Source organism: Ambystoma mexicanum, chromosome 9, assembly GCF_040938575.1.
Source record: "Ambystoma mexicanum isolate Mex_15411 chromosome 9, UKY_AmexF1_1, whole genome shotgun sequence".
Classification (NCBI taxonomy): domain Eukaryota; kingdom Metazoa; phylum Chordata; class Amphibia; order Caudata; family Ambystomatidae; genus Ambystoma; species Ambystoma mexicanum.
In genome coordinates this window covers 611795501-611810617 of record NC_090931.1, presented here as the reverse complement: position 1 = coordinate 611810617, position 15117 = coordinate 611795501, and the positions used below count along the sequence as shown (strand labels likewise).

Genomic DNA, 15117 nt, shown 5'->3' with positions numbered 1-15117 from the left:
TACATTCTACAATAAATAAAATATGTACAGGTACATGTGCATGGTCATTCTCCTCATCGATGAATGCCTGAAAATGCGAAGGAGGTGTTCGTCGGAACACCACCTCCCACCGCTCCAACCGACGTTGAAGTGCCCGGACCGAAAGGGAGTCACAGTAAAAACAGGAGTCCCAACGGTGTTCCGGACCCAAACATTCTAAACAAAGAGGATGGGGATCCGCCCTCGCCTAGCGACGGTGACACGATGAACAATCTGGAAAGTCGAATTTGAAAGACATAGACAGACTAGTAAACGAACGCTAGCGAGAGCCAGAGGAAAAAAGGGAAGAAAATCTTCCAAGGATGCAAGTGCGTCAGGCCCCGATCGAGCGGAGAAAAGGACTGATGGGCGATGGACGGGGCGGAGCCAAGGTGGGCGGGGTTACAGCCGCGTGCCGGGCCCCGCGCAGGAAAGAGGGACACATTTTAAAAAAAAATGTGTATGCTTTTTACAAAGTGCTCCGGTCCCGTCCCACAGGACGGAGAGATGTCCCACAAGAATGGAGGAAAGGGGACGGGACGTAGGAGTATGACTTCATAGACATCGTTTAGGGCTATAGAGTCGGTCACGTGGTCACCAGTGATGGGGATAAGTATCTGGGTGTCATCCGCATTATTAGTGTAGGTGACACCCAGATAGTCCAGAATATCAAAGAGTGGGTTCGTGAACATGTTGTACAATGTGAGTGAGACAGGACCCTTACGGGACCCCGCATGGGGCTGACGATGGTTCAGCAGAAGCGGATGTTAACCCATAGTGGGCTACCCAGTTTTGAGATGTATATGTGTACCTTGAAGTTGTACCTATTTTCAAATAATTAAAGCGCGACTTAGTGTAGTATTCTAAGAAACAGTGTTATTTTTATACTTGCCTGTGTGGGTTTTTTCACTTGCTATTTCTGCAAAGTAGTAACTGCACTACAAAACAGTGCCCTCTTCCTCCTTAATTTAGCCTTACTGTCTTTGATCTACGCTACTCACAAGTGGTTTTGCTTAAATGGGTTTGTGAAAAACTTTGCTAACCATAGGCTGGCTTTTCCAAGTTATCCCGTATGTAGTGACTTTGAAAAGCCCCCTTAACGAAAGTCACCCTGAATTTTTGCTGTTTGAAAAAATTGTTTTTCAGACATCGATCTAAAACTGGTCTTCTTGTTTGGTCTTTTTTGGTACTAAGAAATACACTGAGTAAATACTGTGGTTGGGCCTGTTTAGCAGTAGTGTGCCCACTTCCAATTGAAGGAGTTCTTGGTGGTGTGGTAGATCGCACAGTTTTGAGATCAGCTTGATTCACTATCTTGCTTTTACTGTGCTTGGAAAACACTTTTCTGTTGCGATTCCCTCCCATGGGTGGATGACGGATTTAATTTGTCATTCCACTGCAGTGTCCTGGGTTTGAGAGTCATTGTTTTGTGAAGGGTACAGCTCCCTCTTGAGGGTGCGCCTTGTGCACTGCCCCTTCTATGCAATTGGGACCTTTGCGTTGAGATGTATGAACTTGACTGGGCGCCTGAAGTGCCCTGTCTCCACCCTCCATTGGATGGCTGGGAGTAGCGAGAGGGAATTAAGGTGAAGCTTTGGCTTTAAAAATGGCATAGGCCCGACAAAGCTCCCCGGCGCCAGAATGTCTTACCAGAAATGTGCCCTTGAGTTTTCAGGATGCCATGTTCTTATTTCCTTTAATTAAGTGCATGATCTACTGCCTTGACAAAAAGTAGCGATTCCTCTGAAAGCTTGTCCGCCAGAGAAGTCTATGCCTGGTTGAAACCTAGTGGTGCTTAATAATTGAAGCTCCTTTCACTTGTTGTCCAGCAGTCTGCTTTCTTGATGGGGCATTTTAACAGACGGCTGTATTTCAAGCACTGCGGTCTACAGTTCAGTCCTGGATAAGGGCATTAAGATTGCTCCAATGTGCCGGTTATATCGGGCCATTAAAGCTGTGGAATTGGCAACTGTAAGCAGCCAGTTTTACCATTTTACCTGGTAGGCCATAAATTGTTTATCCTTCCCTTTTTGGTTGGTGTGTAAAAGAAGAGTGGGCGTCTTTCTGGCGATTGCACCAACTAGAGAATCGCATGTGGGATGTCGCTGAATGGACTTGTAGTTTCAAGCTCAATTCTTTTTGATTTGTAGATTCACGGCTCTAGTAAAAACACGGTTTAACAGTTAATAACAAATCTAGCTTCTGTCACTTGTAGCAGAGCTGCATAACCAATTTGGTGCATTAGTTACAAGACGCTCTAAATCTTCTGGTTGGGTCATGGGGTAATCCCCTGGATTCTCTAAACTTTGCACATTCAAGGGCGTGCCACCACTTTCCTCCAAGCCTTCCTCTACTAAATCATCAGTATGGATCAAATTCAACCTAGGTTTTTGAAGGGGTTGCAGTGTGCCCTGGAGAGGGAAGGTGGAATTTTTTTAAAAAAACCATTTCCTCTCCCTATTTAAAAAAAATAAAAATAGATGGTCATTTTAGAGACAAAAGAGTTGCCTTCCCAAACAGGTTCAGTAGTTAAGGCAGGTGTCTTTGTAGGATCCCAGTATCCTCCCTTTCATGAGAGGGATTTGCTTTAAAAAAATATATATATTTTTTAAGTGATTGATTTACTATGGGGGACACCTATACGTATGGGTGTAGTAACCTTCCTTTTCTGTGCCCTCAGTCACAGGAAAGAAGTCTGGGGGCGTAAAGAATACTGAGGTCTTGGTATGTGGTAGAGTGCTCTTCTGCTGTCTTTCATAGACATTTTAACACTTTGTTTCAACCAAGTCTGAGGCAGGTCGGCTTCAAATCTCTTGAAAAAATCGTTTTCAGCATTTTCTTATGGGTCTGTGCTTTGGCCTTCATCTTGAGCTTGCCCTGTGTAGCTGTAACATAGTGGGCAGGGGAAGTCTCCCTAGCAGAGATGGGGGCTGATGCAAGGGTGCCTCTACTGCATCCTCCTTTAGTTGCAGTTTGTGGTCTGAATCGTCTTTGCTCGGTTCCCAGACTTTGACACCCTCTTCGGAGGCGGAGGTCTTACCATAGTCCACCCATGGCTTAATTCAAAGCTCAGAGTTTTTGGTTTGAATTGTCTGCATTCTGAGCATTTGATGTGGTCCTTTGGAAATCAACAAGGACAAACCCTACGTTTGCCCTTCCAAGTTAACTTTGAGTTGCAGCTGGAGCAGAATTACAATTGAATCTTTTCCATCTGTAATCACAGAAATGAGGTAGCCTGTAGGTGTGTGGTAAAGTGAAGGAATTCTCAGTGTCTGGAGAGATGTATGCCCCATCCACAACTCTCCCTACTGTTTGCTAGTTGCCAGCTTGCAAGCTGAAATGTATTGTCTCTTTCAGGATGGTGATTGAGTGTTCAGACAGTGAATCGACCCTGGAATGGTCTGCATGAGTAAGAAGCGACTGAGAAAATAAGTCAACTGCTAATTCTTAAGTAACCACACGATGGCAGAAGCAAAAGTCGGAGGACATCTATGCATGAAGGATCATGGATACCTGTAAACAAATGGTGTACCCCAGGATTGAACAAAGACCCAGGATTAATCAAAGAGTGTTTGAGGGGGCAAAGGGGTGAGTGCAAATGAGTGGGGTTACGGGGATGGTCCCCCGGAGAAGCAGGGAAGGAACAAGGCGCGAGAAAGGAACCACTTCACACCTGTCACCGAGCATGGGTCCCAATACAACAGAGTTGCAAAAGGGAGTACATTAGGAAAGCCCAAGCAGGAATGCCTATTTACACATTCTGCATTTGAACATCTGAACAGTTTTTCCCTTGGTGGCGGACCAATTTCTTTCCCAGACTATCATTTCACCCCTTATTTCCTGTGGTTCTTGTAATGTTTTGGTACCCCTAACCACTTATTGCCCACTAATACTTGCCCATTGGGTGTACGCAGGACTGTATGGTTCTTGTGCTGCTCCTCTTTGCAATCCTGACCTAAATTAATCCTATATTTGTACCCTTATATACCTTTGTTATTCTAGCTCTGATCCAATGTTTGCATCTGTAAAACCTTGATTCAATAATTGTTTCCAATCTGTAACCTTCCTCGGTTTCCTTTACCCTGTACCTCTAGTGGTTAGCCTCTTGCCCCCAATTCCATAATTCGGGTCCAGATCCTGAAATCTCCTGCACCTCTGCGTTGAGAGGCATCAGTGGTCCGCTCTACCTCACCTGCAGGACTGATAGGGCTCTTCCCCTGCTGCCGCCTCTTGGCTTCACTCAAAATGTCAATGATGAGTGTTGCAAACTCCCGTGCGTTAAACCTGGCAAGCTTCTGTCGACCCTGTCAGAGACAAAAAGAAAAGCACTAAGACCCCCAGCAATCTAATACTTTTATTACAGAGGAAAAGACAGCAAAAGTGGACAGAGTTTTGAAGGAGCAGGGGAGGTGTGTGTAAGACAAGGAAAACAATGAAAAGTGAGTTTGAGACAATGAAAAAAGGTAGCACGAGTGTACCACACATAAATGCAAACATATGGGAGATGCATTGTGCAGAAAAAAACATTTGAACAATAAAGGCACAAGAGATATTCAAGAGAACTGGTTACAGAGTTTTAACAATTAAGTGATTACCAACAAGTGAGGTTACAAATCCTAAACTGTACCTCTGGCATAAGGCCTCCACTTTCTCGTATTTTACCTGGAATAATTAAACTTTTTTCTTCACAGGCCTTGTCAGGACTCAAATTCTGAATGTAACCCTGAGAAACCCCAAGCCTCACAAGGTTAGGATGCCCCAGACGCCTTGTTCCTTTAGTTAAGCTCTTTGCATAGCTAGCAGTGTTAGCTCCACTGGTTGGTGGAAGCCTTTGCCAATTACAGTGGGGTACAGCTTGGTGTACCCCAGAGGTGTCTCTAGTAGGAACATCTATGTAAATCAAGTACCAAGTTCTACAGCTTGTTTGCAAATTGAGGGAATTACAGTGGTTACCCTATATGCACTGGACACTGCCTGCCACAATTGCCAGAGTTAAGCCTGCGAAGAAGCCAGAGAGTTGAATATGGCAGCATACACCGATTGTGCAACCGCCAAATGCTTGAATGATACAGATGCAATCCTGTGATTGGGAGCCAAGAGATCCTCACAGCCACCAAGATCCTATTTAACCAGAGGGTCTACCTACATCTTTACCTTATCTAACCTGTCTATCAAGAAAAGGCCAAACCAAAGAGGAATCGTGAGGAAGCACTGCTGGTCTTGGGATTTGTCCAAGGCCTGTTCTGATGGCAAAGCTGTCAGCATCCATGGACACTGAACTGCAAGTGAGGGAACCAAGAAACTGTCACTTCCTTATCTTGACTGGTGAGCACAGCCAAGTTGCATATCCAAGATGACCTGCTCCCAGGAAGCCATTGCTGCTCTCCCTTGCATGGACCAGATAAGAGGTGGCTGCAGCGGACCACTGGCAAACAGCAGATTCAGAGGCCTGTGGTTGCTACCAGAGACAAAGAATAGTATAAATACACAAAGGATTTGGAAAGTAATGCTGCTGTGGCATCCGAGTGATCCTGAAACCAAGTCTATTTGCAACAATGTGCTCCATCTTTTACCATTGACTACGGCCCTGCTTCAGGACCAGTATCCCACACAGCCAATCAGAAGCCAGACTTCCTTTCCATGTTTATAAGAGGCTGAATACATATTGACCCTTTGTAAGATAACAGGTACCGCTGTTGTACAGAAAATGCACTGTTAAACTTTGTACGTTAGGGTTACAGGCGAGTAGTCTTCGCAGTGGACCCTAAGAAGCAACATCATGTTTTAAAAGATGCCACTACAGATTCTTCTGAACTGCATTACTTTCTCGTAAAGACCACCTAGAAATTCACTTAATGCTATGTGGACATCGCTTTATTCAAACCAATACTGCGTTAACCTGTATTCTTGACCAATTTGCTTTCTCCTGTGTGAAACTAATGTAAACATTCTCCTGAGCAATGGGATTACCGTCCTTAAAAACTACACACTGGACAAAGCCACACATACTGCACTGTGTTTTTGATTGTGTCTGGGCAAAAGAGGCACCTACAATTCACATTGTCCCAACCTCAGCAGCTTTCCCAACACTAGGTTAGGGGGTGCTGAAGCAAACAATAAAAAACACTGATGGTGCAACAGAAATGTGTCTCCAATTGTTCAGGATTAGATATAATAGCACGTGCAGAGTTGCTTGGCCAATTCAATTTATTCTGACTGCAACATGTTTCTAGGGGAGTTTTAGCCTTGTTTTGGGATTATTTCAGGGTGTGACATTAATTCATTTAAAATTGTTTTTGACTTGGGCAGGCCAAAGTCCTTTCACTAGTCCTCACACTCAATGTTTGTCTTGCTGAAGGATGCATGTTTGGTTGCCCATGTTGTAAGCCACAGCCCGGCCGATGATGGCCAATTGATCTTCTGCATAACTCATCCCCAAATCAATTGTTGTGTACACTCAGGATTTCTAGGTAAGAAAAAGGGTGCGCTGTGAGACAGTTATTTACATTTTGTCTGGGAGGACATTGTTATAGCCCAAATACCGTCCCAGTAAAGGGCCACCAATTGCCCTTTAGCATTGTATGCTCTAAACCAGAGTTCTGCTGGTTGACTGCCCAAGTCATTTAAAGCCTTGTCAAACCGGCAAAAGCCTGGGTCATGTGTCTTGCCTGCTTCAAGCTAGGCGTTGTCCCCATATAGATTTCTTTGTACATCAGACTCCAAGATACTCACATTCTGATGATCCAAAGGGATCCCTACAAAGAATAAATTCCTATGATATTTGGAGGCTCTTCCTACTATTAGTACTGAAGATTTGTTGACAGTTTTTGTCTCCCTTGGATAAGAAATCATCATCGATAAGTGATTGGCGTGCTCTGGGAGTTCTGGCTAGGACTGCACCCTCACCCATAGGACAGGAGAGGTGATCTGCACGGTCATCCGGATGGAACATCAGGGGTTTATGATTTACAGGGTTTCCTGTAGTTATTCTCGGTCTGGTTTCCAACTGCTTTTTCGGTCTCTTGTGAGCTACGGGGATGGTACTCTTGCTGAATTTTCTAAATCCACTTTTGGTCATCTTGGCAGAGGGGGTAGGCACTTATGCTACAGCCAGGCTACTTGCTGGTTCTGAGAATTTGAACACAGCACCTATCCTAAAGAAGCACCATTAGCTGCTACTGTGCACCCACATCCAGTTTAAGCTCGAGTGCAAGGTCACAAGGTAGTGCATTCTATAGCTCTGTAATATTTGTGCCAAGCATTAGTTAATTGGTGCTTTATGGGGCTTGAGGAATAGGAGCTAGTTTCCAAATGCCACAAAACCTGAACCCTAACAGGTTTTTAATCTGGGCACCAATCCACTTGGGGGAGCAAGCTGCCAGATTCCCTGGGAATATTGATAGATTGTGTCTATTTTAGTAAACGCCACAAATAGCTGCCATCCACCCTGGTTAACTAAATTTGGTTACGGGCAAGTCCATCCATTTTTACTCTATTTCCTTGTACATTTTGTTAGGTTTTAATTTTTTTATTGGTACTATGCTGACCACACAATCTAATTTATATGTTCTGCATGGTTTGGTTCAATTTTAAACTTTACAACACTTTGTTGCGCATTTGTTTTTTCTTTGTCCACGCTTGCATGTTTTAAAGAAATAAAATATAGCTCCAGCTCAGACTGTGGCCCAACTGGTAAAGAGTGAGCAATCCTAAGGGAGCAATACTCTGTGGTGCCCCAAGAATAAAGCAACAAAGAAGCGCTAGGAGCGACTTGGGAGCATGACAACTACATTTTTAAAAGGTGTGCCATGTCGACAGCCTGTGAGGGAACAACATATCAAGAAAACCTTGGAGACATTTTAATTAAGATGCAGGTCTTCCTCTGGAAAGAGAATCTTAAAGACCACAAGAGAAATGAAAGTGCTAGTATTCCAGTACACTCATGGAACAAGACCTTGCCGTAGTGACAATATTAAAAAGAAAAGTGTTAAAATATAAAAATATACATTGACCGTAGAAATAAAGTCCAAGACAAACTTGTAATGCCAGCAGATTTGGAAACAAAGCAAGATGGGGGAACCAAAAAGATTTATGAAGGCCTTGGAAAATACAAGACGCTGTTGCCAAATGTTTTAAGAATAAAAGCGTGAGGTCTAAGTGTTAGTCAACAAAATAGATGGTGAAAGGATGGAGGTAGACAGTGGTGCATGTGAAAGGCATGATCACATGATGCCATTTTGATCACATGTGTCATGCCTATACTAGTGCTTTTGCAAGGCATTGGCGAACACAACAGAGTGGTGTAAACCAATTGTAGGCTCTGATCTGGGCAGCTCGGCTTTTGCCCAACAAGTACAGACACTTCAACCCTTGTGCCTAGTCTCCCATGTCCCTGAAAAGAGTGAAGAGAGAAGCCACCCTAACAGTGGGCTTGGTAAATGTTTGGGGAACATCCATCCCAGGCATATATGTATTGCTGATTTGCATGGTGCTATCCTTAGACACAGCCCTTTCATAGCACCTCCAAAGGAGTAGGTAAAGGACAGTTGATCTTTCACAAGCTTTGAACATATTCAGATCAGACAAGTGATAAAGCACAAGTTGTTGCAATATAATTTAAATCTAGATCTTCCTAGAGCAAAAAGGGACGAAGTTCAATTGCACAAGTGAGTTTTGTTGACCAAGTACATGGAATTTGTCCCAACAGTGCAAACAAAATAATCAGTAGACTAACATTAACAATAACGCTAGGCTGGATGAAGAGTGAATAGACAGGCGAGCAGGCATTGTGTGCCAGGATTTGAAGGATCAAGGTTACAGTGGGCAGGGCTCTTGAAAGAAGTGCAAATGGTTCTCTTCGGATCCAACGGTCTCTGGTGCAAATGGATATTTCTCCTCTGAAATGTACAGTGAGCTAAAGCGTAGTGATAGACACCGCAGAGTGGATGGGAATCTAGTTTTTTCCTCATTTCATGGTTTTCCAATTTTATTTTGTAAAAGTTAGTAAAAAGTTGTCTTTTTGCAAGACTGAGAAAGTGTAAAGCACAGCCAAGCCAAGCCCCAGGACTAAAATTCTGAGGAGGAACATTTAAGAATATCTTCAACTAAATTATCCAATTTCAATTCACCAACCTCTCCAGATCATTGGGAGAAGTGTGCAGGTGGGTTAGGGGCCCAAGGGAGGGGACAGTAGGAGTGAGCTAGTGCAGGTACTCAAAGGCTGTTTGTATGCTTTCTTCTCAGAGACTGAACGGAGGGCAAGGAGTAAAGAATGCTCTCTGGTTTTATTATTTTGTGCCAATCTGTTTTACCCCAGCTGTCCAGTATCAGGAACCTGTGAAACAAAAGGTTTTTGGCCGTGAATGGTTAAGGACTGGTGGGGCATAGTAGCTCTGCGCAGTGGGGCTTGACACATCTACCCAGTCTACCCCCTACTGCTAACCGCGACTCTAGGTTTATATTGCCTGCTAACCCCTCCCCTTGGATTAGCCTTTCTGTGAAGGCCTGCAACTGTGAGGGTAATTTGGTGAGGCCATGAGATTAGTTAACTGTAGCTAACCTACATGGATGCAATCCAATTCCTGGGGACTGAAGCAAGTTTTTAAAACTCTTGTTCACCACTTTGGGCTTTAACATAGCAGCAGCTCTGGAGTAAGTGTTTGCAGTCCTCAGACATTTCCTGTGTATGGGAGTTTGGGGTAACCATTTTTAACCTATTTATCCTCTTGGATATAGCAGGCTTGTGGAGCAGGCCCTGCAAGAAATGTCAACGGTTTCTGGGCCTCTGTGTTGACTCCCTAGTAAAGCAGTGGAAATTGTTTCAGCTCACCCACATGTCTGCACAGGCTTGCCGCACGAGCCACAGCAGACAATGGCTTTGGCGTTTGATGCCCGCATAAGTTCGCTAGCATAGTCACACAAACTTTCATTTTGCTTCTGCTGTCTACATGTACTCCTTGTTGGAGTCTCAGAATATTCCGCTTTGCCACACTCCCGGAACCAAGCTCTGTTATTTTTTTATACATGTACCGTATTCAACAACTGTACACTAAAACCTTTCCCTTTTTGCCCAATGCTTGGACCTCCTAAAAGCAGAGTCAGTAAATCATCCCCTCAAGAAGGGAAAATTGTGTTGAAAGGGGAGGCGGGCAGAAAAAGCATCATCTTACTACTCCATATTCTCAGCATCTTCCTTGTGAGTATGGTCTCCAACAGACAGCGTCCCTAGAATTGGGCAAGGGACTTGATCACAGTTTAAATAAATAACTACTTCACAGAGTGTAAAGGGGACAACATAATGCATATACTGGCCTCCACAAAAACTCTGGCTCAAGCCCTGGTCCTTTCTTCCATGTAAAGTGGAGAACTTGCAACACAAGATTTCTTTATTTAAAGTGCACTCCAGCTGTGGCCCACATTCTCCGACCACACCAGACTACTAACTGCTAGAAAGAACTATCTGCTGGGCATCTCGTTTTTTTCTGCCCAGTAGGACTTTATAATCAGTCCTGACTTGTGTTACCTGCATTAAGATTTCCCCCTTCTTTGTACCATTCAACCCATCCTCCTATGACCAATTTTTTTTGCATTAGACATTCTGCATTAAACCAGGTACAAGGTGTTAGGGGAGTTTTACTAAAGTCCCACTTGGAGGTAAGACTTTAGTAAGCTAGTCCAGTGGTTTGTATATCCCCAAATCTTAGTATCAGTCTGTACAACTCGGAGACCTTGGTAGAGAGCAGTCAGGCTGATCTTAAGAGGAATATGCGAGCTGTAGGTAAGTACACTGAGGTGTCCAGTCAACTCGTCGAAAAAAAACGGGTCGACTGCAATTTGGTCGACGCAATTTGGTCGAAAACCAAATGGTCGAATTTTTTTTTAATTTATATATTTATTTTTCGGGTTTTCGTTTAGTTAAAAAAGGGGTTTTTAGAGAAAAAAAGGGGGTTGGGGACACCCCCCCCCCCAAAAAAAGGGTTAAAATAAAAAAAAAAAAAAAATTTCGACCATTTGGTTTTCGACCAAAATGGTTCGACCATTTGTCTGGTCGACCAATTTTTTTCGACTAAATGTCTGGCAACCGTACACTGAACCTAGCTATAAATGCACTTCAAAGAAACACTTACACATTCATTTATATTAAAATATAGATTACATTTACACAAGCGTCACTTGTAAATACTTAGTACGATAAACCAACACACACAGGTATACTTGTTAATACTTTCAAAGGGTCACTTCTTAGCTGGTAGTTGCTGAACGCATACAATTGTTACAGGAGTTTGACAGTATTATCAGTAATAACGCGCACCCACAAAGTAATACTGTAATTGCATTTAGTCAGCATACACATATAACAGATTTTTGGGACGGAAAACAGTTGGTTAGTGTTATCCTAGCAGAACTTGAGGTTCTAGAGGCAGTTTCCCTGCACAGCAAGTCTCGAGTCCAAAACGCAATCCTAGCTAAAAAGGCAGTACAGAGAGGCTTAAAGTCTTGAACAGAAGCAGAAGTCAATAGTTCCTGTGGATACCTTCTAGTATCTAGGAAGAAGATATAAGAAGACTTAACCAACATTGGAGACCTTGACAAAGGGCTCACTAAAGGGACACAAGCAGCAGTTTGAGTTGAAGGTAAGAGGGGTTGCCCTAGACACCTCTACGTGCAATCCAACACTGGAGCGACTTTCTATAATAAGGTAAGCAACACCTTTTTCCCCACAGTACCTTAGGTTTGAAGACATTCGTGGTGGATGCTCCGCGATGATACAGCTCTGCACCAGACCTCCGGATTACTTGGTCTGATGACGAAAGGTAGGACGGACAATGGACGGGATCTCTCAGTAGCAGTGTCAAGGGAGGATCTCTGGCTCTGCTTTCATCTTTGGTCACTCTGTGGTTGTTGTGATTTTTCTGCAGCACCAACAAAGGATGCGATTTGTCCGGTCAATCTTCACTTCCTGCAGTCCGCACTCTGATGAGGGGGTCTGGGAAAGTTGGATCGAATCTCTGGAGTGTCCTTCAGGGCTCAGCAAAAATGTGTATGGATTCAGCCTTTCCACAACGATGCACTCGAAATGGGCAGCAGGTCTCCTGGTATTGAGGTTTCTGCAGCTCCAGAAACTCACAGGGAGATGGCTCAAATAAAAGTTAGTCTTGGGACTGGTTGTTCCCTCTAGTCAAAGGGAAGGAGTTGTCCTCTTCGGAGTTCCTTTGTCGCACAGATAACTGGGTATGTACAGCAGCGGTCGCTTCACAGTGTTGCAAAGGGTCTGCAGGCGTCTCCGGTCGTCATCGTCTTCAGTTACTTAAGCTTCCAGTGGTCAACTTGCTTTTCACTCTAGGAGCCTCACCTTTTTTTTTTTTTTTAAACTTTGTTTATTTTAAATCAAGGCAGGATGGTAACAGTTCCAGTACAAACCCCTCTGCAATCTCTCTCAGCAATTTACAGAAAAGGGACCCCCAGCGGGAGCTGGTTCTATTTAGGAACTCTGGCAGACAAAGGACAGAACTGCCCAGACAGTCTGGAGCCCAAGCGGGGACACCCAAGGGTTCCCGCCAAAAGAAAAACACAGACACAGGCCTCTCCCTCCCAGAACGGGATAAGAAGGGCTACCAAAAACAACCAAGCTAGTAATGGCGAAAAAAGAGGTGAGGCCCCAAGTTAGTACTTGGTGCTCCTATTGTGCCCTACTGGGGCTATGCCTGCCGTAGAAAAATCACACAACAGTTGGTAGAACACGTCCGCTGCCACCGCACATAACTAGGAGATTGTCTATGTTACTAAAAGGTCACAGGAGCAGAGAGAATGTGGATACTAGGTATCCCATTGGCACTCCACATAAGGTGATGTGTGCCAATCTATCACACTATAAAGTCTTTGGAGAGATACTAAGTATCCTTAAGAACTGTAGTTAATCTAGGATAAAGAAAAGAATCTCAAACGACAGCGGCAGGGGTCCCCAGCAACACTGCAATAGTAAAACAGAGATGCCTTTAATAGTCATCGAGAAAATAGACTCCATAGTACAGGTAAAATACAAAGAATAGAGAGTTCCAAAAAGAGCCCTTAAGAATGAATGAGTAGCAAAAGGCTCCACTCATTCAGGTTTAAAGAAAAAGGTCCAGAAGTCCAGCAAAAAGTGCAGGTGGTCTCACTAGGAGCGGGGATGAAGCATAAAAATGATAAATCTCCCTAACACCTGGTACCCATCCCAGGTTTGACCTTCTATCTTGGTCCATCTGTAGTTAGAAAGGGCCTACAAAAGTTGGCAAGCACGACATGCGGGCTGTCTAAACTCACAAGCAACAATATTCCCAAAATGTCCACTGAAGGACATTATTTTGCGAACGTTACTATAAGCTATAGCCCAGCCCATCAAAACCCCCTCAGTCTGCCTATTAGATTCAATCACTGCTGCAAATACAAGTTGGGAGGAGTGGCCTAGGAAAACATGTTTCCAGTAACTCTGTGGTCTTGACGTTTGCCAATTCCCAATAAATTGATAGCTTACTGGCAACAGAAGCAAATTGTTTGCTCTAAAAAGTGACAAGTATTCATCTTAGTAGAGTTTTCTGTAATACTTTCCAAAACCTTTTTTATAGTTTTCCATGGGACAGTCATAACTCAAACAGTATATTGGATGCAAACATACAATTTGGAAACGCCACAACACGCTCAATAATTCAGCATTTTTACTGCATTAGGAAAACAACCTCTTGCCTTTGCTCAATATGATCTATAAGCTAGGGGTTTTTAGACCACCCTTCTGTAAGGAAGGGTTCGCGCATCCCTCCCTTCCCTAGAGTCGTGCCCCCCTGCTATCGGATGACTAGTTTCTTTGGGCAGGGTGCCTGTGTACCTCCTCCTAGTCTTCAAAACCCAAAACGAAAAAAGGTTTTAGCAGGATCAGTTTTATTGAGCTGTGAAGGAGGTCAGAGGTTTATTTCTGTAGGGGAACTCATTCTCACATGTACTTCGGACGGGGGTTTTAAAATGGTTGCTGTTACTTCAGCGTCGGTATCCACAATAATAGAACCTAGTTTGGGGATCTGGAACTCAAATCTTCCCTCGTATTGTATCAGTTTAATTTGAGTCAATTCTATTCAGGTATTACTTCTTATTTTGAGGATTAAATCCACACCGTTGAATTCCTGATTTGTTTTATCCTTCAAGATTTCACACATTGTATGTTGTTTCCCAAATAAACATTAATATTTATTTGGTTTTTTGGAATGCAACCCTTTAAAAATAGGAGGTGTTGATCTAGTGTCTCTCAGCTGAAAATAGGATTATATAAATCGAGAGGCAGAACTCATGAGTTTATTTCACAAGTAGTATTTGTGAAAAATCTTGAAGGCTAAAATAAAGTTACTTCAGCGTCTCCAATCTCCCACACCTTGTAACCAGTGGCGCAGCACAAACTTTGGAATTCCCCCTGCTGAGGAGGTTCCACCCATACCCCCAAGCTACTCAACAAAGCAGGGGCTGCTGCACATTCCATATGAATAATTAAAGTTAAAATGGGGCTTTATGCAGCACACTTTGTGAAAAATAGGGTAAAATGCCAGACATTTTGCAATTCGTTTTGAAGGGGAACTCAAAAATCCAATAGGCATGTTTAGCGCTATGGGGTGCGTATGTCAAAACCATCCCCAAGAGATTTGACTAACGTTAGCCTGATACCGAGGTGCAATATTGAAATCACCTACTTGGGGATTCAAATGCCAAACAAATCTGGGCAGATCTACCAGCGTAACTTTCTGCGTCCGTTTAGGGCCCTGTTGGGAGAGCTGGATCACTGGCATAAGCAGGAGGTCTCCCGATTCGGTAGGATCCCCTCTGTTAAAATGAACCTCATTCTTAGGCTCATTTACCATTGTCTGGCCTTGCCAGTCCGGATTCCCTGACAGATCTGGGGAGGTTACAGAAGGGAATCATGCGTTTCATATGCGGCAAAAATGAAACGCCGAATTGCCAGGAAGGTGATGCTTAGGGGTATCAAAAGCAGGGGTCTTGGTGTCCCTGATATTTTTAGATACTACCTTGCGGCCTAATTGTCGCACATGTTCTCATGGCAAGTGCTAGACGACCCTCCTA

The 15117-nt window shown here is 43.7% G+C and overlaps 1 protein-coding gene across 11 annotated transcripts in view; it reads right to left on the bottom strand.

The window, feature by feature from the left end:
• The window catches only part of GIT1 (GIT ArfGAP 1), a 583248-nt gene that overhangs the window by 160951 nt on the left and 407180 nt on the right, over positions 1-15117 (bottom strand). For all 11 annotated transcript variants that reach the window (XM_069615265.1, XM_069615266.1, XM_069615270.1 and 8 more), the window contains one exon: positions 4211-4322. In XM_069615265.1, coding sequence (XP_069471366.1) covers positions 4211-4322 — 112 coding nt within the window. The remainder of the gene's footprint in view (positions 1-4210; positions 4323-15117) is intronic.